Below are 22,107 nucleotides of genomic sequence, written 5' to 3' on the forward strand. Positions count from 1 at the left end.
TTGTATTCGATGTAAAAGAATGGACCGGGGTCCACAGTTCACTAGAGGTGTCTCTCCCATAAGAAATAGCATATTGGGTAAACAAATTACAGTTGGGCAATTGACAAATAAGGAGAGCATAACAATGTGCATACATGATATGATGAGTAGTGTGAGATTTAATTGGGCATTACGACAAAGTACATAGACCGCTATCCAGCATGCATCTATGCCTAAAAAGTCCACCTTCAGGTTATCATCCGAACCCCTTCCAGTATTAAGTTGCAAACAACAGACAATTGCATTAAGTATGGTGCGTAATGTAATCAACAAATACATCCTTAGACATAGCATTGATGTTTTATCCCTAGTGGCAACAGCACATCCACAACCTTAGAACTTTCTGTCACTGTCCCAGATTTAATGGAGGCATGAACCCACTATCGAGCATAAGTACCCCCTATTGGAGTTACAAGCAATGACTTGGCCAGAGCCTCTACTAGCAACGAAGAGCATGCAAGATCATAAACAACACATAAATAAATTGATAATCAACATAGCATAGTATTCATTATCCATCGGATCCCAACAAACGCACATGTAGCATTACAGATAGATGATCTTGATCATGATAGGCAGCTCACAAGATCAGACAATGATAGCACAATGGGGAGAAGACGACCATCTAGCTACTGCTATGGACCCATAGTCCAGGGGTGAACTACTCACACATCAATCCGGAGGCGACCATGACGGTGTAGAGTCCTCCGGGAGATGATTCCCCTCTCCGGCAGGGTGCCGGAGGCGATCTCCTGAATCCCCCGAGATGGGATTGGCGGCGGCGGCGTCTCTGGAAGGTTTTCCGTATCGTGGCTCTCGGTACTGGGGGTTTCGCGACGAAGGCTTTAAGTAGGTGGAAGGGCGGAGTCGGGAGGCTCACGGGGGCCCCACACCACAGGCCGGCCCGGCCAGGCCGCGCCGCCCTGGTGTGTGGCCACCCCGTGGCCCCACTTCGTCTCTCCTTCGGTCTTCTGGAAGCTTCGTGTGAAAATAGGCCCCTGGGCGTTGATTTCGTCCAATTCCGAGAATATTTCCTTACTAGGATTTTTGAAACCAAAAACAGCAGAAAACAGCGACTGGCTCTTCGGCATCTCGTTAATAGGTTAGTGCCGGAAAATGCATAATAATGACATATAATGTGTATAAAACATGTGAGTATCATCATAAAAGTAGCATGGAACATAAGAAATTATAGATACGTTTGAGACGTATCAAGCATCCCCAAGCTTAGTTCCTACTCGTTCCGAGTAGGTAAACGATAACAAAGATAATTTCTTAGTGACAATGCTACCAATATAATCTTGATCAATACTATTGTAAGCACATGTAATGAATGCAGCGATTTGAAACAATGGTAAATGTAATGAGTAAACAAATGAATCATATAGCAAAGACTTTTCATGAATAGTACTTTCAAGACAAGCATCAATAAGTCTTGCATAAGAGTTAACTCATAAAGCAATAAATTCATAGTAAAGGCATTGAAGCAACACAAAGGAAGATTAAGTTTCAGCGGTTGCTTTCAACTTATAACATGTATATCTCATGGATATTGTCAACATAAAGTAATATAACAAGTGCAATATGCAGGTATGTAGGAATCAATGCACAGTTAAGACAAGTGTTTGCTTCTTAAGATAGAAGGAAATGGGTAAACTGACTCAACATTGAAAGTAGAAGAAAGGCCCTTCGCAGAGAGAAGCATGGATTGATATATTTGTGCTAGAGCTTTTATTTTGAAAACAAGAAACAATTTTGTCAACGGTAGTAATAAAGCATATGAGTTATGTAAATTATATCCTACAAGTTGCAAGCCTCATGCATAGCATACCAATAGTGCCCGCACCTTGTCCTAATTAGCTTGGATTTACATGGATTATCATAGCATAGCACATGTTTCAACCAAGTGTCACAAAGGGGTACCTCTATGCCGCCTGTACAAAGGTCTAAGGAGAAAGCTCGCATTGGATTTCTCGCTTTTGATTATTCTCAACTTAGACATCCATATCGGGACAACATAGACAACAGATAATGGACTCCTCTTTAATGCATAAGCATTCAACAATAGATAATATTCTCATAAGAGAGTGAGGTTTGTTGTCCAAACTGAAACTTCCACCATGGATCATGGCTTTAGTTAGCGGCCCAATGTTCTTCTCTAACAATATGCATACTCAAACCATTTGATCATGATAAATCACTCTTACTTCAGACAAGACGAACATGCATAGCAACTCACATGATATTCAACAAAGAAATAGTTGATGGCGTCCCCAGGAACATGGTTATCGCTCAACAAGCAACTTATAAGAGATAAGACGCATAAGTACATATTCAATACCACGATAGTTTTTAAGCTATTTGTCCCATGAGCTATATATTGCAAAGATAAAGAATGGAAATTTTTAAAGGTAGCACTCAAGCAATTTACTTTGGAATGGCGGAGAAATACCATGTGGTAGGTAGGTATGATGGACACAAGTGGCATAGTGTTTGGCTCAAGGATTTCGGATGCATGAGAAGTATTCCCTCTCGATACAAGGTTGTTTGAAGCAAACTCAAGTATGAACCGGTACAGCAAAACTCACATAAAAGACATATTGAAAGCATTATAAGACTCTATACCGTCTTCCTTGTTGTTCAAACTCTCACCAGAAAATATCTAGACTTAGAGAAACCAAACATGCAAACCAGATTTTAGCAAGCTCTATGTATTTCTTCATTAATAGGTGCAAAGTATATGATGCAAGAGCTTAAACATGAGCACAACAATTGCCAAGTATCACATTATTCAAGATATTATACCAATTACCACATATAGCATTTTCTATTTCCAACCATATAACAATTTAACGAAGCAGTTCAACCTTCGCCATGAATATTATGAGTAAAACTAAGGACATATTTGTCCATATGCAATAGCGGAGCGTGTCTTTCTCCCACACAATGAATGCTAGGATCCAACTTTATTCAAACAAAACAAAAATAAAAACAAACAGACGCTCCAAGTAAAGTACATAAGATGTGACGAATAAAAATATAGTTTCACTAGAGGAACCTGATAATATTGTCGATTAAGAAGGGGATGCCTTGGGCATCCCCAAGCTTAGACGCTTGAGTCTTCTTGAAATATGCAGGGGCGAACCACCGGGGCATCCCCAAGCTTAGAGCTTTCACTCTCCTTGATCATATTGTATCATCCTCCTCTCTTGACCCTTGAAAACTTCCTCCACACCAAACTCGAAACAAACTCATTAGAGGGTTAGTGCATAATCAAAAATTTCACATGTTCAGAGGTGACACAATCATTCTTAACACTTCTGAACATTGCACAAAGCTACTGAAAGTTAATGAAATAAAGAAATCCATCTAACATAGCAAAACAGGCAATGTGAAATAAAAGGCAGAATCTGTCAAAACAGAACAGTCCGTAAAGACGTATTTTTTAGAGGCACCAGACTTGCTCAAATGAGAAAACTTAAAACTAATGAAAGTTGCGTACATATCTGAGGATCACGCACGTAAATTGGCATAATTTTCTGAGTTACCTACAGAGAATTCAACCCAAATTTGTGACAGCAAGAAAATCTGTTTCTGCGCAGTAATCCAAATCTAGTATCATCCTTCTATTAGAGACTTTACTTGGCACAACAATGCAATAAAACTAAGATAAGGAGAGGTTGCTACAGTAGTAACAACTTCCAAGACTCAAAAACAAAAGTTGCTGTAGTAAAATAAAAACATGGGTTATCTCCCAAGAAGTGCTTTCTTTATAGCCATTAAGATGGGCTCAGCAGTTTTAATGATGCACTCGCAAGAAATAAGAGTTGAAGCAAAAGAGAGCATCAAGAAGCAAATTCAAAACAAATTTAAGCCTAACCCACTTCCTGTGAAAAGGAATCTTGTAAATAAACAAATTCATTAAGAATAATGCAACAAGTATAGAAAGATAAAACAAGTGTAACTTCAAGATTGTCAACATAAAGAGGGGAAACTTAATATTATTAAGATGCATACAACCATGTTTCCCTCTCTCATAATAACTTTCACTAGTATCATGAGCAAACTCAACAATATAACTATCACATAAAGCATTTTTATCATGAGCTACATGCATAAAAGTATCATTACTCTCCACATAAGCATATTTAATTTTATTAGTAATAGTGGGAGCAAATTCAACAAGGTAGCTATCATTATTATTCTCATCAAGTGTAGGAGGCATAGTATAATTATAATAAACTTTATCCTCCATAGTAGGTGGCACCAAGATACCACTATCATCATAAATGGGAGGCAAGGTATCATCAAAGTAAATTTTCTCCTCCATGTTTGGGGGACTAAAAATATCATTCTCATCAAAACCAGCTTCCCCAAGCTTAAATTCTTCCATAGCATTAGCAATAATAGTGTTCAAAGCATTCATACTAATAACATTGCCATTAACACGCATATAAAGTTCCATAGGTTTTTTAATTTTCTCTTCAAACACCTCATGTCCTAACTCGAGATAAATACTATAAAGATCTCTAATATTTTTGTTGTTTTCCATTAAGCCTAACTAGTGAAATAAAAACATGCATGAAATTAAGTAAAGTAAAACAAGTAACTAATTTTTTTGTGTTTTTGATATAAAGAGAGCAAACAAAGCAGTAAATAAAAGTAAAGCAAGACAAAAACAAAGTAAAGAGATTGGTGGTGGAGACTCCCCTTGCAGCGTGTCTTGATCTCCCCGGCAACGGCGCCAGAAAAAGAGCTGCTTGCCGTGGGCGTAGTAGCTTCCTTGTGACGGTAAAGCACTCGTCCGTTGGGAACCCCAAGAGGAAGGTATGATGTTGTACAACAGCAAGTTTTCCCTCAGTAAGAAACCAAGGTTTATCGAACCAGTAGGAGTCAAGAAGCACGTTGAAGGTTGTTGGTGACGGAGTGTAGTGCGGCGCAACACCAGGGATTCCGGCGCCAACATGGAACCTGCACAACACAATCCAAGTACTTTGCCCCAACTTAACAGTGAGGTTGTCAATCTCACCGGCTTGCTGTAACAAAGGATTAGATGTATAGTGTGGAAGATGATGTTTGTAGAAAACAGTAGAACAAGTATTGCAGTAGATTGTATTCGATGTAAAAAAATGGACCGGGGTCCACATTTCACTAGAGGTGTCTCTCCCATAAGAAATAGCATATTGGGTAAACAGATTACAGTTGGGAAATTGACAAATAAGGAGAGCATAACAATGTGCATACATGATATGATGAGTAGTGTGAGATTTAATTGGGCATTACGACAAAGTACATAGACCGCTATCCAGCATGCATCTATGCCTAAAAAGTCCACCTTCAGGTTATCATCCGAACCCCTTCCAGTATTAAGTTGCAAACAACAGACAATTGCATTAAGTATGGTGCGTAATGTAATCAACAAATACATCCTTAGACATAGCATTGATGTTTTATCCCTAGTGGCAACAGCACATCCACAACCTTAGAACTTTCTGTCACTGTCCCAGATTTAATGGAGGCATGAACCCACTATCGAGCATAAGTACCCCCTCTTGGAGTTACAAGCAATGACTTGGCCAGAGCCTCTACTAGCAACGGAGAGCATGCAAGATCATAAACAACACATAAATAAATTTATAATCAACATAGCATAGTATTCATTATCCATCGGATCCCAACAAACGCACATGTAGCATTACAGATAGATGATCTTGATCATGATAGGCAGCTCACAAGATCAGACAATGATAGCACAATGGGGAGAAGACGACCATCTAGCTACTGCTATGGACCCATAGTCCAGGGGTGAACTACTCACACATCAATCCGGAGGCGACCATGGCGGTGTAGAGTCCTCTGGGAGATGATTCCCCTCTCCGGCAGGGTGCCGGAGGCGATCTCCTGAATCCCCCGAGGTGGGATTGGCGGCGGCGGCGTCTCTGGAAGGTTTCCGTATCGTGGCTCTCGGTACTGGGGGTTTCGCGACGAAGGCTTTAAGTAGGAGGAAGGGCGGAGTCGGGAGGCTCACGGGGGCCCCACACCACAGGCCGGCGCGGCCAGGGCCTGGGCCGCGCCGCCCTGGTGTGTGGCCACCCCGTGGCCCCACTTCGTCTCTCCTTCGGTCTTCTGGAAGCTTCGTGTGAAAATAGGCCCCTGGGCGTTGATTTCGTCCAATTCCGAGAATATTTCCTTACTAGGATTTCTGAAACCAAAAACAGCAGAAAACAGCAACTGGCTCTTCGGCATCTCGTTAATAGGTTAGTGCCGGAAAATGCATAATAATGACATATAATGTGTATAAAACATGTGAGTATCATCATAAAAGTAGCATGGAACATAAGAAATTATAGATACGTTTGAGACGTATCAGCACCCCATCCTGTGTACCAGAAAAATCACTTGCAACAGAATTAGTAGGATTAGCACCTAGTTGATCATCTATCAATACTCCCCCTTTATCAAAACGGATAAAGGCAATTAATTCAGGTGGAAGGAGGAGTACTTTGGCACGAAGACGGGCACCAGCATTAGAGTGTAATTCGGAGAAAGGAAAAATATTCTCATCAAATATGACATCCCTAGAAATATAGACTCGACCACTAGAAATATCTAAACACTTGTAACCTTTATGAAGATTACTATAGCCAATGAAAGCACAACGCTTGGAGCGAAATTCAAGTTTGCGAGAATTATAGGGACGTAAATTGGGCCAACAAGCACATCCAAAAGTGCGAAGAAAATTGTATTCTGGTGGACGTTTGAAAAGGAGCTCAAGCGGAGAGACATTATTTGTGATCTTGCTAGGGAGTCTATTGATGAGAAAAGTGGCCGTAAGGAAAGCCTCGTTCCAAAATTTGAGAGGCATATTGGCATGTGCAAGGAGAGTAAGTCCAACTTCGACTATATGGTGATGCTTACGCTCAGCTGATCCATTTTGCTGATGCGCATGGGGACAAGATACATGGTGCTCAATGCCGATGCGCTGAAAAAAGGAATTCAATTTTTGATATTCTCCTCCCCAATCAGATTGTATAGCAATATAATCTTGCGATCAAAAAGACGTTCAACATAGTTCTGAAAATCATGAAAACGAGCAAAGACATCGGATTTATTCTTAAGGAGGTAGATCCATGTAAACTTGCTATAGTCATCAACGAAGCTTACATAGTACTTTTGGTTACCAACCGAAGCAATGGATGGCCCCCACACATCTGAAAAAACTAGCTATAAAGGAGCACTACACACACTAGTTGACTTGGGGTAAGGGAGTTGATGACTCTTCCCTCTTTGACACGCATCACAAACCGATTGCGTAGAAAGATTCTTAACACAAGGAAGTTTATTGTGACTCAAAACTTGTTCAAACTATGGTGGAAGACGGATGTCCTAAACGCCTATGCCATCGCGAAGTAGACGGCTTATTGACTCCAAAAGCTTGCTTTGACGCCGAAGGTGATCTCAGCTGAAGAGGATAGAGGCCATGGCGACCCCTACCGTGAAGAATGGTTATCCTCGTGCCCCGTTCCTTAACAAGAAAATCAAACGGATGAATCTCTAGAAAAGCATTGTTATCAAACGCTAATTTAGAAGTAGAAAGGAGGCTTTTGGTGGCATTAGGAACATGCAATATATCTTTGAGAACAAGTTTATCACAAGGGGTATGAATTGTAGATTGACCAACATGGTGAATATCCATACCTGATCCACTGTGTGTGGACCTGCTCGTGCCCATTGTAGCGCTCGCGGAAGGTGAGCTTGTCTAGCTCGCTCGAGATGTGATCGGTGGCGCCGGTGTCGATGTACCATGACGGGTCGACGTTGTAGGAGTGAGTGATGGCTGCAGCGACCTTCTCTTCACCCATGTACCCCTTGTTGAAGCGCTTCCAGCACTTCGCTGCCACGTGGCCATACTTGCCACATAGCTGACATTGCGGTCGTGGATTGCCGTTGGCGTCAAAGGGTTGCTGGCTGTGGTTGGCATTGCTGTTGTAGTTGCCACCGCCAGCATCTCCGCCACGGCCTCCGTCACCGCGGCCACGACCGAAGCCACCGCCACGGCCTCCACAGTTGCCGCCATTGCTCCCTCCACGGGACGCCAGGTTCACGGAGGACATGCCTCCGCCGCCACCAGGAGGGCCGCCGTCGCCGTTGTGGTTGATGGCAACGACGTTGCCCATGGAGCCACCGTTCTATATGTCGAGCCTGTTCTCGAAATTGAGAAGATGAGCATACAATTCAGAGAGAGATACCGTCTTAGTTTTGGTGGTCATGGCGGTGACGAGCGCGTTCCACTCGGAGTCGAGGCCAGCGAGGATGTACGACGCAAGCTCATCGTCCTCCATCTTGGAACCTGCCGCAGTCATGGCGTCTCCTAGGCTCCGCATCTTGGCGAATTAGTCCGCAACCCTGAGGTCGCGCTTGGCGGTGGTGGCGAGTTGCATCCGCAGATGCATGATCTGCGCCCTGGACTGCGACGAGTGCATCGTCGACAGCGCAGCCCAGACGTCCGCGGTGGTGGTGAGTGCCGCGACCTGCGTGAGCACCTCCCGTGAGAGGGAGGAGAGGAGGAACCCCAGAACCTGCTGATCCTGGGAAACCCACGCAGTGTAGGCCGTGTTGGGGACGACCTGGGGAACCTTCTCCCCCTTCTTGTTTTCCATCTCCACCGGATGGTTTTGGGCGGCACCTCCGATGTGCCGTCGAGGAATCCGACGAGCTGGTGCGCCCGCAGCGGCGGCATGACTTGCGCCTTCCAAAGAGGGTAGTTGTCCCTCCCCAGCTTCTCTGTCACCGAGCCATGCTGCAGGCTGAGTCCAGACGGAGGCGGAGAAGAAGAAGCGCCGTTCGACATGGTGGAAAGGTTTGGCTCTGATACCATATCAAGAAACAAGATTAGATTGGAACGAGACTTGGCATACAAGATTACATCAGATCTCATCTAAAGATTGTTACAACAACCGGCTATAGCTAGACAACTTATGGTACACGAAAACTAGAGATAGAATCACGAAAATGCAGGAGAAAGGATGGCACCCAGAGACGAGGAAGGGCGTAGCAAGCGACGATATCTAAACAGCCTAGCTACAACTCGTTTAACACCCTCCACCCGCTGAAACGCATGCCTTGATCTTTGTCTCTAATGCAGAACGTAGGTGTCTCAGTTTACCTGTGGTGACGAACTCACCTTTGTCATCTTTAGCTATAAAACTCCAAGCCCCCGTACCAAGTGGTTCCAAAAAGCTGCATCCGTGTTAATCTTCACCTGGTCCCGATCTGGCTTGTTCCGTAGTACTTCCTCGTTCATTTCACTCATTTGAGCTGCCCTACAACAAGACTAGGCGGCTGCACCTGCTTGAATTCAATGGCGTACTTCTGAATTGTTCTGCACGCATGGGGAGTAGAACGTTCTGCCTCGCCAGCATTGATCTTATTCCTTGCATTCCACCGGTTCCACACCAGAATATAGAAGGATTTGTTTGTTCTTGGGTAACGTGAACACATACTCCATCATCAGTTTTGGATTGGGTGCTTCCAACGTCCCTCAATACCGTTGATATCAGGCCACGCCGACAGAGTTCAGCGTGATAGAAGTTGCCTGGAGTTGAAGAGTCCGATCGGACCGGGCCAGCAATTTGTTGTAAACTATTGGGCAGAACCGGGTTGGTAGAAGCCTGTGTGACTAATTAAACCCTTTGCCATTTCAGCTAGCCCATGTCGTTCCAGCCAGCCACGCCAATGACGGAACGAAGAATTATTTAAACCCCTCCCCTCCCCTCCCTCCCAAGTCCCACCCACGGCCACGACCACCAGCACGAGAGGATCCGTTCCGGCAGCTCGTCCCCCGCTGCTTATTCTCCTCTTCATCCTCGCCGCCGACGTACTGACCGGAGGGGGAGAGACCGACCGGGGTCACCGTACGTCTCGCGGGTTCAGGTTCTCCCTTCCGTGCTTCCTCACTAGTCAATCTCAGCTCCTTCCACGCCTCTGCTGGTGTAGGAATTAGGATAGTTCACTTGCAGGGGAATAGTTTTCTCACTTGAAAGTTTCCATGCATGATGGCTACGTCTGTCCTGAATTCCTGATAGAGAATAGTACTCTTGCTGAACATCTGCATTCATGCCAAAATGCTCTTGTATTTCCCTTAGGAATCGGAGGCATATAGATAGGAAGAACTAAAAGGAGGTCGTCATCATGTCCCGGTGGTTTTGCTGCTGCAATTTCCATAGTTCACAAGGTCATGGTTCATATCATCAACGCGAAGATGAATTTCGGTCCAGCCCAGATGAGAAAGAATTATGTGTGCGTGGAAAGAGGAAAGAAGGTACCACGCACCTTTTCAGCTGTTAGTTGAAGTGTTGAACCATGTAAAATTTTGTCACCGCTTAAATACTTGTATTTTATTTATTCCGCCTATGATAAGTGACCGTGTCGTGCATTCCTGATTGCTTTCTAGTTATGGTTTTATTATCTGGGCCTGAAGTTGTTTGTGAACACATGGTTAACAGAAAATGGGTTTGCTTCCAAAAGTGACCCAACAAGACCTCCTCCTCCCATTGAAGTACCTGAAATTTCACTTGATGAATTGAAAGAAAAGACCAACAATTTTGGGCCAAAAGCTTTGATCGGTGAAGGATCATACGGCAGAGTGTACTATGCTATTCTAGACAGTGGAACACATGTTGCTGTTAAAATGCTTGATACTTCATCAGACAGTGAGCCCGATAATGAATTTCTTACACAGGTACAGCTAGTCGGTAATATGCTCCTTTTGCTAAGTTATGATAGCTTTCCTCATATTTTTATATTACAACTCTATTGATGAACTTTATTTATTTATTTTGGTTGTAGCTCTTGATTGCGTCAAAATTAAAGCATGAAAATTTTATGGAAATGCTTGGTTACTGTGTGGAAGGAAATCAACGTCTGGTGGCCTATGAATTTGCTACGATGGGTTCTCTACGTGATATTTTACATGGTACGCTGTGGAATCTGTTTGTCTGTTTCTTCATTAGCCCATCATGATCAAAATAACTCATATAGGACAGTGGTTTTATCCACTCTAACATTGTTTTCATGCTTTCTGTCATCAACAAGGAAGAAAAGGTGTCCCTGGTGCACAGCCTGGCCCAGCACTTGACTGGATGCAGCGGGTCAAAATTGCGATAGATACTGCTAAAGGGCTAGAATATCTTCATGAGAAGGCTCAACCTTCGATAGTCCATCGGGACATACGGTCTAGCAATGTCCTTCTATTTGAGGACTACGGAGCGAAAGTTGCAGATTTTACTCTTTCGAATCAGTCTCCTGATATGGCTGCTCGTTTGCATTCCACCCGGGTCCTTGGAACCTTCGGCTATCATGCTCCTGAGTAATTATTCAACTTGAATACTTGAACAACACATGTATTTGCAGATTAGTTATTCCTTTCTACCATAGAGATGCCCCGCATAATTATTATTAGAAAACACCTCAAAAAATTCCCCTAAAAAATTATTATTAGAAAATATCTCATTATTTCCTTTCATACTAGGTATGGGTGATAGACTATTATTCAGACTATATTCAATAGCTACACAAGACTGTCATTTCTAAAACAAGATTTACGGTACAATTAATAGATCTAGTTCCACCGTGCCTGTTCTTTATTTTTACATATGCAGACCTTCCATTGCACTATGTCGATTTATTATTTGTTTACACTACTTGTTTTATCTAAGAAGTGTTGTTTATTAACAATGCAGGTTTGCCATGGCTGGCCAGATAACTCAGAAAAGTGATGTATATAGCTTTGGAGTAGTTCTTTTAGAACTTCTGACGGGAAGGAAACCATTAGATAATTCAATGCCTAGAGGTCAGCGAAGTCTAGTTATATGGGTAAGTATGTGGTTCATAACAAAATCATAAAACCAGATTATTTTTCCGCAAAAAAATAATATACTAGATTATTCAGCATACAATTTCTTTCCCAGCTATGCTCTCTCTTTCAAAATAATTGACGTTCTAGGTTTCTCCTAAGTCAAACTATTTTAAGTTTGACCAAGTTTATAAAAAATATCAACATCTACAACAACAATTTAGTTTTATTAGATTAATCATGAAATATATTTTGAAACTAGATTTAACATTGTAGATGTCGACATATTTTTCTTTAAATCTGGTCAAGCTTACAAAAGATTTTCACACTAGATTTAATGTTGTAGATACTCTATCATCTTTTCAATGAAATGAGACACAATTATTTTGCATTTTCTCGAAAATATACTTACAAAATCATATCAGCGTCAGGTGAACAAAGTTCGCAAAAAATGGTCGGTATTGAATAAAAATTTTGATGTTATTCTTGATCTATTTATGTCCTCCAAATCAGGCTGTAGTTACTAACTATATCTCCTGTCACTTGGTACTATAGATTGATTTACATAACAACTATTCTGCTGTATATGTAGAAGTTGATTTGCATATTTCTGATCGGGTGCTAATACTCTCTGTGGACACAGGCAACACCTCGCTTGACCGAGGATACAGTAAAAGAATGTGTTGACCCCAGGTTGAAGGGAGAGTGTCCCCCAAAAGGCGTTGCCAGGGTTTGTCTCTCTTCTCCCCTCCCTTCTGTGTGCAGTACAATCGCCCTCTCTTACCGTGTCACTACCTAAGAAACAGCTTGAAACATATTTAAACTCTGAATGGTTCTCTTCTCTTGATTGCAGCTTGCAGCAGTGGCAGCGCTCTGCGTGCAGTACGAACCCGAGAACAGGCCTAGCATGAGCATTGTCGTCAAGGCACTCTCTCCCCTTTTTCAGCATAAACCTCAACCTCCACCAGCTGCTCCTTCTGATACATGCAACGGCTGACTTCTGTTCTGCTGATACATCTTTTTCATCATGAGCATTGTTTTACAGTACCACCCCTGCTTTACCAAGTTCCACAACAGGCTTCTGTTCTCCTTGCATTTCCTGTGTGGTGGTTTTGCTGACTGATGTGCTCTTGTTGCATAAGTTTAGCCCAGGCGAGCGAGATGTGTTTTGTTGATGACCACTTCAGTAATCGCGTTTTGGGTTCTCTATATACTGTAATGTGAGTATTTGGGAAGGTTGTAATTGGTTCATGGCTTGATGTTTCTGGGTTTGCCATTATATTGTGAATTTGAGCTGACAATGCACCCTCCCGATTGTATAAACTATTGAACCCAATTCATTTGCGAGGCGGTGAGAAATGCCCATATTCTTGTCCATTTTATTATCTTCTTTCCTGATACGAGTTATGTCTGGACTCCTTACTCTGGCTATTGTTGGCCTAAGGGAAGGCGGTTTTCTAGGAATTGTAGTGAAATGAACTCGTGTAAGTGGGTTGAATTGTCCATGCAGTTGTGCGGCGAGATGGTGTGGTACATACCTTATGATGCATATGGGATGATAGTGAGATATCCAGTTCTGTGATTTTGATAGGTTATGAGTCTCTTTGGTTCAAACTTCAAAGGATTTCCACGAAAATTTTGTAGGATTTTTAATCTACAGAATTGCCTATAGAGTCTATTTGGTTCAAAGGAATACATCCTCAATAATTACTATGGACTAATTTTTCTACACTATAATTTCATATGATTTCTAGCAAGAGATAAACCTCTTATAAAGTTTTCCTACATGTACTTAATTAATATACAAACTCATGTAGGATTCTACATGTCATGACAGTCTAGTCATGTGTTTTTTCTATTCATTTGTTTTTCATATTCTGTGAAGCAAAGAAACCCTAAATCTTCCTAATGTGTCGTATCTTTGGGTAGATGATTTTTTTTTCAATAAAGAGAATATATTAATATTAAAAGATATCAATTACACCCAACCTCTGTAACAACTAATATCCTAATAGCAGTACGGATGCACACATCCAAAAAAAATAAAACAATACTAAGAAATAAAATTTCCGCTATAGTATCCCAGACCTAGCTACAGTAATACATCCACCCCCTAGACATCACCTGAAATACAGACTCTCCAAAAGCGATGCCTCCAAGAAGGGAACAATGCACCAGCGCCGTCGTCGCTCGATCAAAGACCTTAGGTTTTCACCCTGAAGATAGTCCCCACTCTCAAAACAATGCCTCCAACAAGATCTTTGCCGGGCACAACCAGTTAAGGACAGACCTTGGATTTTCACCCTGAAAGGTAGGACTCTGAACTTCACCTGTGCTGCTGCCCCCACTTTCATATCATTGTTGCGAATCCCGGAACACCAAAGCAAGTTCCTCAACATCGCGGAGGCTTGAACCTTGTTTAGCTAATCCCCCAATCCCGCCTCCATGAAATTCCCTGTTTGTGACTTCACCATGGACCAAAAGTCTCTTGATGTCAACACAGAACAGAGCTTCGCGCCACTCCCTCCGGAACCAAACGGTCGGAATAAAAAGATGTGTGCGCGTGACCGAATACCACCCGATCCCGTGAACTCCAGGCAAAAGATGCATTGTTCCATTCGCTGTCGGAGCCTTCCGGAACTCATTAATCCGGCTAGATGAAGAAAGATCGGCAACCGGAACATCTTCATCTTCGCGAAAGAGGAACCCTAGGACCACCACCATGAAAGCCGGAACAGTTGGCCCCCACGCCGCCGCCATGGATGGGATCCATGGTCCATCTTCCTCCTCCAACTCGGCCGGTGAAGGTCCGCAACGATCCCGCTGCCACCCTTTCTCCGCGGAGTTCCGCCATGCCACTGCGTCTCCCGCCATGATCTAGATGAAGTAGCCGAAGGCCACCGCCACCAGACACGCCGCCCACTGTCGCCTCCCCTAGAGGACCCTACCTCCACGCGAAGGGGAGTCCATGGACGCGCCACCACCTCCCCTGCCTTTGGCAGTCGGACGCGACCGCCACCGCCGACCCCAACAGCGGCAGTGGCCAGGAGGAGGAAGATGGACCGCCTCTTCTTGGGTTCGGGTCGTCGCCCGGAGCCGCCTCGCACGAGACGACCCGGGGCGAAGGTGGGAAGGGAGGAGAGGGGATGGGAGGGACGGTGGAGGGGCGGCGGCAACGCTGGGAGGGTGGAGGGACGGCGGCTAGGTCAGGGTAGATGATAGACATGCTAAGAAGGTTTATCACCAGGAGAATCTCTCTGTTCTACAAATGACCAAAATAAGGAGAGGATGGGTATGAGTCTGTTGACGGTATCGCCTTGATGAGACATATTGAGTTAATAAACGATTTGTTTACGAGCAAACTAATAAGTTGTCTGAAACTGAAAGCTTGGAATTCGAAGCATGTTTCACTACGCGCACCACACTACATGCCTCTTTGATTCGTATGATTCTAAATGTGGGAATATGAAAAACGCAATATCTTAATGTCAAGCACATTTCAATCCAATGCGATTTCATGTCATCAAAGTTTGTTTTATTTCATCACGGAATAAACAAAGGATTCCAAGAAATAGGTTCGAGTGGATGTCAGATTTCCTACACTGACCGAGCCTACCTGACGGTTCAGCCCGGCCCAATCTCTTTTCTCTTCCCCCGCTCCCCTGGGCGGCTCTCTCCTCACCGGCGGCGGCCACCAAGCGGCGTCCGGTTTGTCAGCAGGTAGCAGCGGCATCCGGCGGCGGCGTAGGCGAGATGAGAGTCAGTGGAAGCGGCGGCGGGAACGCCGGCGCGGTGTTCTACGCGGACAAGTACCACCCGATCCAGGCGGGCAGCATCGACGGCACGGACGTCGCCCCCCACGACAACGCCGTCCTCCGCGCCCTCCTCTGCTCCACCGCTGGCCTCTGTGCGTGCTCTCCGTTCCTCCGTTCCTCCTCCCCTCCCGTTTTACTCCTCTCCCATTCGCGCATCAACGCGCTGCAGGTCCCTCACTCGGTGTCTGATCTTTTTCGTCCCATTCCTTCTCTAGATGATCCGTTCGGGGACCCCAAGGCCGCCGGCGACCCCTACTGCACGGTGTTCGTCGGGCACCTCTCCCGCCTCACCGACGACGAGACGCTCCGGAAGGTGCGCCTCTCTGGCGTGTGCCTCTGTGCTTGGTTTGCTGGTGTATCCTTTCCTGTCTGATGGTCTGAACTGTTTCTGCTGATTCGGTGTGCCGAGCAGGCGATGGGCAGGTACGGGAAGGTGAAGAGCATGCGACTGGTGCGGGATATTGGTGGGTTAAGCATTTTGCTCATTGAATTCTACCATTTGTTACTCGAGAATAAATAGCTTGATTGGGGAACTTTGGAACCGTACATCACGAATTGCAGTGAAGATAAAATCAGTACAGTTTATCTCGGTTCAAATTGGAGTGTTCTATGTGGCATAGGTAACAAAGTGGAATGTTGTGCTACCTTCTGATAAACCTAAATGGGGAGTTTTATCTTGCTATCAAAAACAGTGTAGCATCAATCTCCGACTTTCAGGTCAACTCGCTAGGTCGGTAGTGCCTTAGCAGCTTCTTATTAGCTGTTCTTGTTGGTACACAGACAATTAGCAGTGTTTCATTAACGTGTGACTGATTGCATACCTCGATCTTTACAATTTCATTTTCACTGACCAGGCTACTACATTTGCAGTTACTGGTGCTTCTCGTGGTTATGCATTTGTGGAGTATGAAACGGACAGGGAGATGCGTCGTGCCTATGAGGTATCAATCAACTTTATAATATCTGAAAGTCTTTTTTTGCCTGCTTGTTTCCTGCTGCATTCTAGGCGTATATTTGAAATCTATTTGATACTGCCTTTGGCCGCAAGGATGCACACCATTCCATTATTGATGGCAGTGAAGTGATTGTAGACTACTACAGGCAACAACTTATGCCCGGATGGATACCAAGGAGGCTAGGTATGTGTCCATGCTTAAGTATAAATGTATAATGTATAACTCAGCGTGCTTGAGCTGATCTTCTTACTACATGGGATTGTCTTCTTACAGGTGGAGGCCTTGGAGGAAAGAAAGAATCTGGCCAGCTTCGATTTGGAGGTCGTGAGAGGCCATTTCGTGCTCCCTTGTATGAATTGAAACATTTGTTACATTTTTTATATTCTTACGAGAAGGGTCATGAGACTTCAGTAACAATGTGTATTTTTTGTAAAACACAGGCGGCCTATTCCTTATGATGAACTGAAAAAGCTCGGCATCCCACCACCACCTGAAGGGCGATATATGACACGTTTTCAGGTAGTTTTGTCACTTTTACCCTGTACTGCTAAAGGGGAGTGCTATTTAATATTTACACTAGGTATCACTGCTACATCAAATGTTAGAGCCTGTTGCATTTTCATCTCTTAATAGCTAAGAAAAAATGGAAGTGCTAATTCATGGTTTCTTCCAGCGACACCATAGAATAAACTGGCTGTTGCCTTGAAAGATTAGGAAGAATAGAAGAATATTTCTCAGTATGATATTAACTTGATATTCACTCATCATTGTCATTACTAAAACCTCATGAGTAGCTACAGACATTAGCACTGGCAAGTTAACCATGGCAGTGAGTGTTCTCACAATGAGGAACCATTTTTTTATTTACTCTGCTATCCCGATCTTTTGGAGTGAATATTAGTTTCTATTCTATGTACCTTATCTTTTAGAGTGGTTATTCCATGCCTGCTTGCTGCCATGGAGTGAAATAACATTATTGTACTCCCACTGTGACAGGTTCCCCCACCACCGAGACGAAAAGGTGGACACGTTGACAGGGAAGAGTCGCCACCTCCTAGGAGAAGATCCAAGGACAGGGCTGATAGCACCTACAGAAGGCAAAGTCCAACCGAAGACGAAGGCAGCCCCCGCAGGCGCAAAAGCAGCCGTGACCACAGGGAAGAATCACAAAGTAGGATAAGATCATCTACTTATAGGGAGGCCAGCACTCACAGTAGGCAGAGAAGCCCGACCGAAGACGACAGCGATCATTGCAAGAAGAGAAGCCGACGAGAGCATGGAGATATCAAGAGCTATGATAGGCATGCAAGTGCAGCCCAAGACGACAGAGATCATCATCAGAAACAGAGAAGAAGCCGAGAGCACAGAGATATCAGCAGCCACAGTAGGCAGAGAAGTCCAACCGAAGACGACGGTTATCATCACCGCAAGAGTAGAAGAAGAAACCGAGAGCCTGGAGATATCAGTAGCCCCAGTAGGCAGAGAAGCCTTGCCGAATATGACAGCGGCCATAGCAAGCAGAGGAGCCGAGAGCCCGGAGAGGTGTCTCCAGGCAACGAGGATGACAGGGTCAGAGGAGGAAGAACCTCGACGGAAGCCAGTCGCAGCCCTCGTCATCGATCTCATTGGGGGCAGAGGCACTACAGCGAGCAGACTCATGATGATGGTGGCAGCAGCCGTTCCCGGGACGGTGGCCGCCGTAGTCACAGTGACCGTGCTCGCTCCAGGAGATCCGAGAGCGGAGATTACAGCCAGTAGATGCCAGTCACTTTCCATCATGCGGAAACTTTGTCTACTCCGCTACTTGATTTGATTATGTGTGTAGGCTCTGTACAGTTAGTTATTGGGGAGATTTTTGTGACTAAACTTTGAAATGCCGTTGGTTTTACGTGATAACTACAGCCATACAATTTTTCCAGAAATTTATCCAAGTGAGATCAAATTTTGAAAGCCCTTTTCGTGTTGAACTTAATAATGAAAATATATTGTAAATCAGGTGCGCCCATAGAGGGAAAAGAAGACAGATGAAAAGTTCAATTGCTATGCTCTGCAGAAAAAAAAGCTCCGGTCCTAAAAACATTTAGTACTCATCTTTTTAGTCCATGTTATCTGGAAATAAAAAAGACAAAAGGATATGTAGCCATAACGATGAACTAATTGAATATTTACCATACTATCTTATTTATCCAAGGAATGATATCCATTTAATTAATGCATTATCCAAGGAGTAGACTGCTTTGTATATCTACGTCTTTGCCAATATATAAGTAGCACGACTGCACGAGGCTCGACTCAAGCACAAGAGCCGTGTTCGTCGATAAACAGCTTTATCGATCTATTGTCAAAAGAACAGCTTCGTCGATCTAGTTTTATACATATACACATAATCCATCAAGCATGACGTGGTACAGATCCCGCGGCCAGATGAGAAGCAAGAAGGCAACACTGATTGAATCGGTGTTCATCCTCGTGCTCATCCTTGGATGCCACGCGTTCTCCGCACATTGTAAGTGTACTCAAGTCATCCATCAGCTGAAGATTTCCATCATCATATGCTAACACGCATGCATCTCCTCGTCTATTCCACCGTGTGCAGGCGGCCGTCAGCTAGACGGCTGCGACGGCGACGGCCAGACCGGGCCCGGCAGCATCAAGATCAGACCGCTGCCCGGGAAATGTTTGAAGAGCAGATGCGCTGCTGATCATAGGCATAGCGTCGACAGTATCAGTAGCTGCTTCTGCTGTCTGTCGACGCCCGAGAACCCTTGCTTCCGGAACGAGGCCGACTGCGCCAAGGTCTGCCGGCCGCAGGTGTTGCCGCCCTGGTCGCCTCCCCCGCCCGCGTCCTCCGGTGGCGCCAGCGATTAGCAGCTGCACGAGATGTTTTCAACGAGGAGAATAAGATACCATGGCGTCTTAATTTGTGCTTCGGATGAGTGGATCGTAAGTGTGGCGTTTCGTCGAGCATTCGAGCTGGCGGCGTTGGGTTTAGTTGTTGATCATGCTAACAAACGGCACTTGTTATCATTTTGTAAACCGATTTCGGTGCCGCCCCCAAGTTATCGGTGCAGGTAGGCTTGCCTAGCTTCCCTAATGAAGACGTCTAGTGTCCTGGCACCATCTTGTTGCTTTTTCGAAAATGGGCACTTTATTACTTGCGCAATAGACCCAGCCTCTGCATAACTAAGATGCACACAGCCGCACACAAATTCGTTACAAAACTAGAAAGGTGTTCAAATGGATAAAAAAAGATCAAAAAACAGAAACAAATTCTAGCTAGGAGGATCTAGCCAAAGGTCACGCTGCCACCCATGTTGGGAGAAAATATCCCTCGCCGTATCCTCCAACCGTGAAGACACCTCCGTAAAGAGGTCCCGGTGCTCGACACGCTGCAACGGTATCCATGAGCGGAGCAAAGCCGTGCATCGGTAGATGACCTGCAAAAAAGAAGAAGAAACATTATTGAAAATCTTGTCATTTCTACATAGCCATAGCGACCAGATAATTGCAATCGCTCCCATCCTAATAAAACGTTTAAACCTAACATCCACACCATTGAGCCAGTTGCCAAATAAATTGACAACACTACGTGGTGGGTATAAGGTAGACCCTATTTGGACAGCTGACCATATAGACCTAGCAAACTTACATTGGAAGAATAAGTGGTTAATTGTCTCGTCTTGATGACAGAAGACACACTTTTTACTTCCATGCCAGTTGCGTTTGGCAAGATTATCTTTAGTAAGGATTACCCCTCGACGAAGATACCATGCAAAGATTTTTGTTCTCAGCGGTATTTTCATCTTCCAAATCTTTGAATTATTATCGACCGGGAGTTCTAGCTGAATAAAACATTGTACATGGAAGCCACTGAGAATGTACCATTCCCGGTAAGGTTCCACCGAAATTCATCCGGTCCCTGCGTCAGTTGAACTAACTCAAGACGCTGTAACAATTCATCCCACGAGGTTTGTCTGAGACCGATGAGACTTCTTCTGAAATCCACATTTGGTGGGAAGTCTTCCAACACCTTAGCGATAGTATCGCTTTTGTGGCGCACTATATTGTACAATGCCGGATACTGTTCTCGGAGCGTGGTGTTACCCAACCATATATCCTCCCAGAAACGAATTTCCGATCCATCCTTAATAGAGAAAGAGCCATATGGAAAGAAAAACTTCTTTGTTTCCATAAGACCAACCCAAAAATGTGAATCTCCTGGTTTCCAAATAACCTGAGATAAAGCTTTTGAGCCAATATACTTCCTCTTGAGGAGTGTTTGCCATATGCCCTCTTCGGTAAGTAGTTTATACAACCATTTACCGAGAAGTGCCCTATTTTTGATCTGGAGGTCTTGAATACCAAGTCCTCCATGATCTTTGGGCCGACACAGCACACTCCATTTAGCCAGCCGATATTTACGCTTCTCGCAGTCCCCTTGCCAGAAGAATCTTGATCGGAAATAATCCAACCGTTTTAAGACTCCTCTGGGAAGTTGGAAGAAAGAAATCATATATAGTACCATATTACTCAGTACCGCATTTATGAGAACTAATCTTCCTCCCAAGGACAGCAATTTGCCTTTCCAACTAGTTAATCTAATCTGAAGTCTTTCCTCAACCAATTTCCATTCAGCATTGGTAAGTCTCCGATAGTGAATCGGAATTCCCAAGTACCTAATTGGAAATTGACCTTGGCCGCAGCCGAAAAGCTCAGAATACTCTGTAACAAAACAATTGTATCATCGGCATATTGAAGAATTGTATCATCGGCATATTATCTTGGGCCTCACCAAAACAAAACAATTCACTCTTATGGAAATTTATTTTCAGACCAGACAAAAGCTCGAACGCAGAAAGAATTAACTTCAGGTTCCGAGCCTTGTCTATGTCATGATCCATAAAAAGAATTGTATCATCGGCATATTGAAGAATGGATAAACCTCCATCAACCAGGTGAGGAATAACCCCTTCAATCTGGCCCTCAGACTTTGCACGTTCAATCAAGACAGCAAGCATATCAGCCACTATATTAAATAGCACTAGCGATAATGGATCTCCCTGTCTTAGTCCTCTCTTAGTCTGGAAGTATTTGCCCACGTCATCATTGACTTTAATGGCAACACTTCCTCCTGAGATAAAACTATTGATTAACGCACACCACTCACCAGAGAAACCTTTCATTCTGAGAGTTTGTTGCAAAAAGGGCCACTTGACCTTATCATATGCTTTTTCGAAGTCGATCTTTAAAATGACGCCATTCAACTTCTTTCTATGCAATTCATGAACAGTTTCATGGAGGACTACAACCCCATCCAGAATATTCCGTCCTTGCATAAAAGCTGTTTGAGAGGGCCTAATCACATGATCTGCCACCGAATTTAATCGGATCGTGGCAACTTTAGTGAATATTTTAAAGCTCACATTAAGAAGACAAATAGGAC

At 44.1% G+C, this 22,107-nt stretch overlaps 2 protein-coding genes and 1 non-coding gene across 3 annotated transcripts; 2 read left to right on the forward strand and 1 right to left on the reverse strand.

Annotated features, from left to right (window-relative positions):
* Nucleotides 1–8,245: 8,245 nt before the first annotated feature.
* Nucleotides 8,246–8,384, reverse strand: LOC127304932 (small nucleolar RNA Z247). The gene has a single exon (XR_007853595.1). It is a non-coding gene; the product is annotated as a small nucleolar RNA Z247 (small nucleolar RNA).
* Nucleotides 8,385–9,834: 1,450 nt separating this feature from the next.
* Nucleotides 9,835–13,251, forward strand: LOC127302400 (PTI1-like tyrosine-protein kinase 1). Its single transcript, XM_051332849.2, has 8 exons — nucleotides 9,835–9,972; nucleotides 10,185–10,360; nucleotides 10,545–10,780; nucleotides 10,888–11,014; nucleotides 11,134–11,407; nucleotides 11,781–11,913; nucleotides 12,537–12,623; nucleotides 12,747–13,251. Exons 2-8 carry the CDS (start codon nucleotides 10,231–10,233, stop codon nucleotides 12,888–12,890), a joined length of 1,131 nt encoding a protein of 376 aa, XP_051188809.1. The 5' UTR covers nucleotides 9,835–9,972; nucleotides 10,185–10,230; the 3' UTR covers nucleotides 12,891–13,251.
* A 2,248-nt stretch (nucleotides 13,252–15,499) lies between these two features.
* LOC127302398 (uncharacterized) lies at nucleotides 15,500–18,614 on the forward strand. The gene is made up of 8 exons (XM_051332848.2): nucleotides 15,500–15,800; nucleotides 15,924–16,021; nucleotides 16,121–16,172; nucleotides 16,579–16,649; nucleotides 16,757–16,847; nucleotides 16,938–17,013; nucleotides 17,105–17,183; nucleotides 17,661–18,614. Exons 1-8 carry the CDS (start codon nucleotides 15,647–15,649, stop codon nucleotides 18,420–18,422), a joined length of 1,383 nt encoding a protein of 460 aa, XP_051188808.1. The 5' UTR covers nucleotides 15,500–15,646; the 3' UTR covers nucleotides 18,423–18,614.
* Nucleotides 18,615–22,107: the final 3,493 nt, after the last annotated feature.

This window comes from Lolium perenne, chromosome 5 (genome assembly GCF_019359855.2).
Source record: "Lolium perenne isolate Kyuss_39 chromosome 5, Kyuss_2.0, whole genome shotgun sequence".
Taxonomy (NCBI): domain Eukaryota; kingdom Viridiplantae; phylum Streptophyta; class Magnoliopsida; order Poales; family Poaceae; genus Lolium; species Lolium perenne.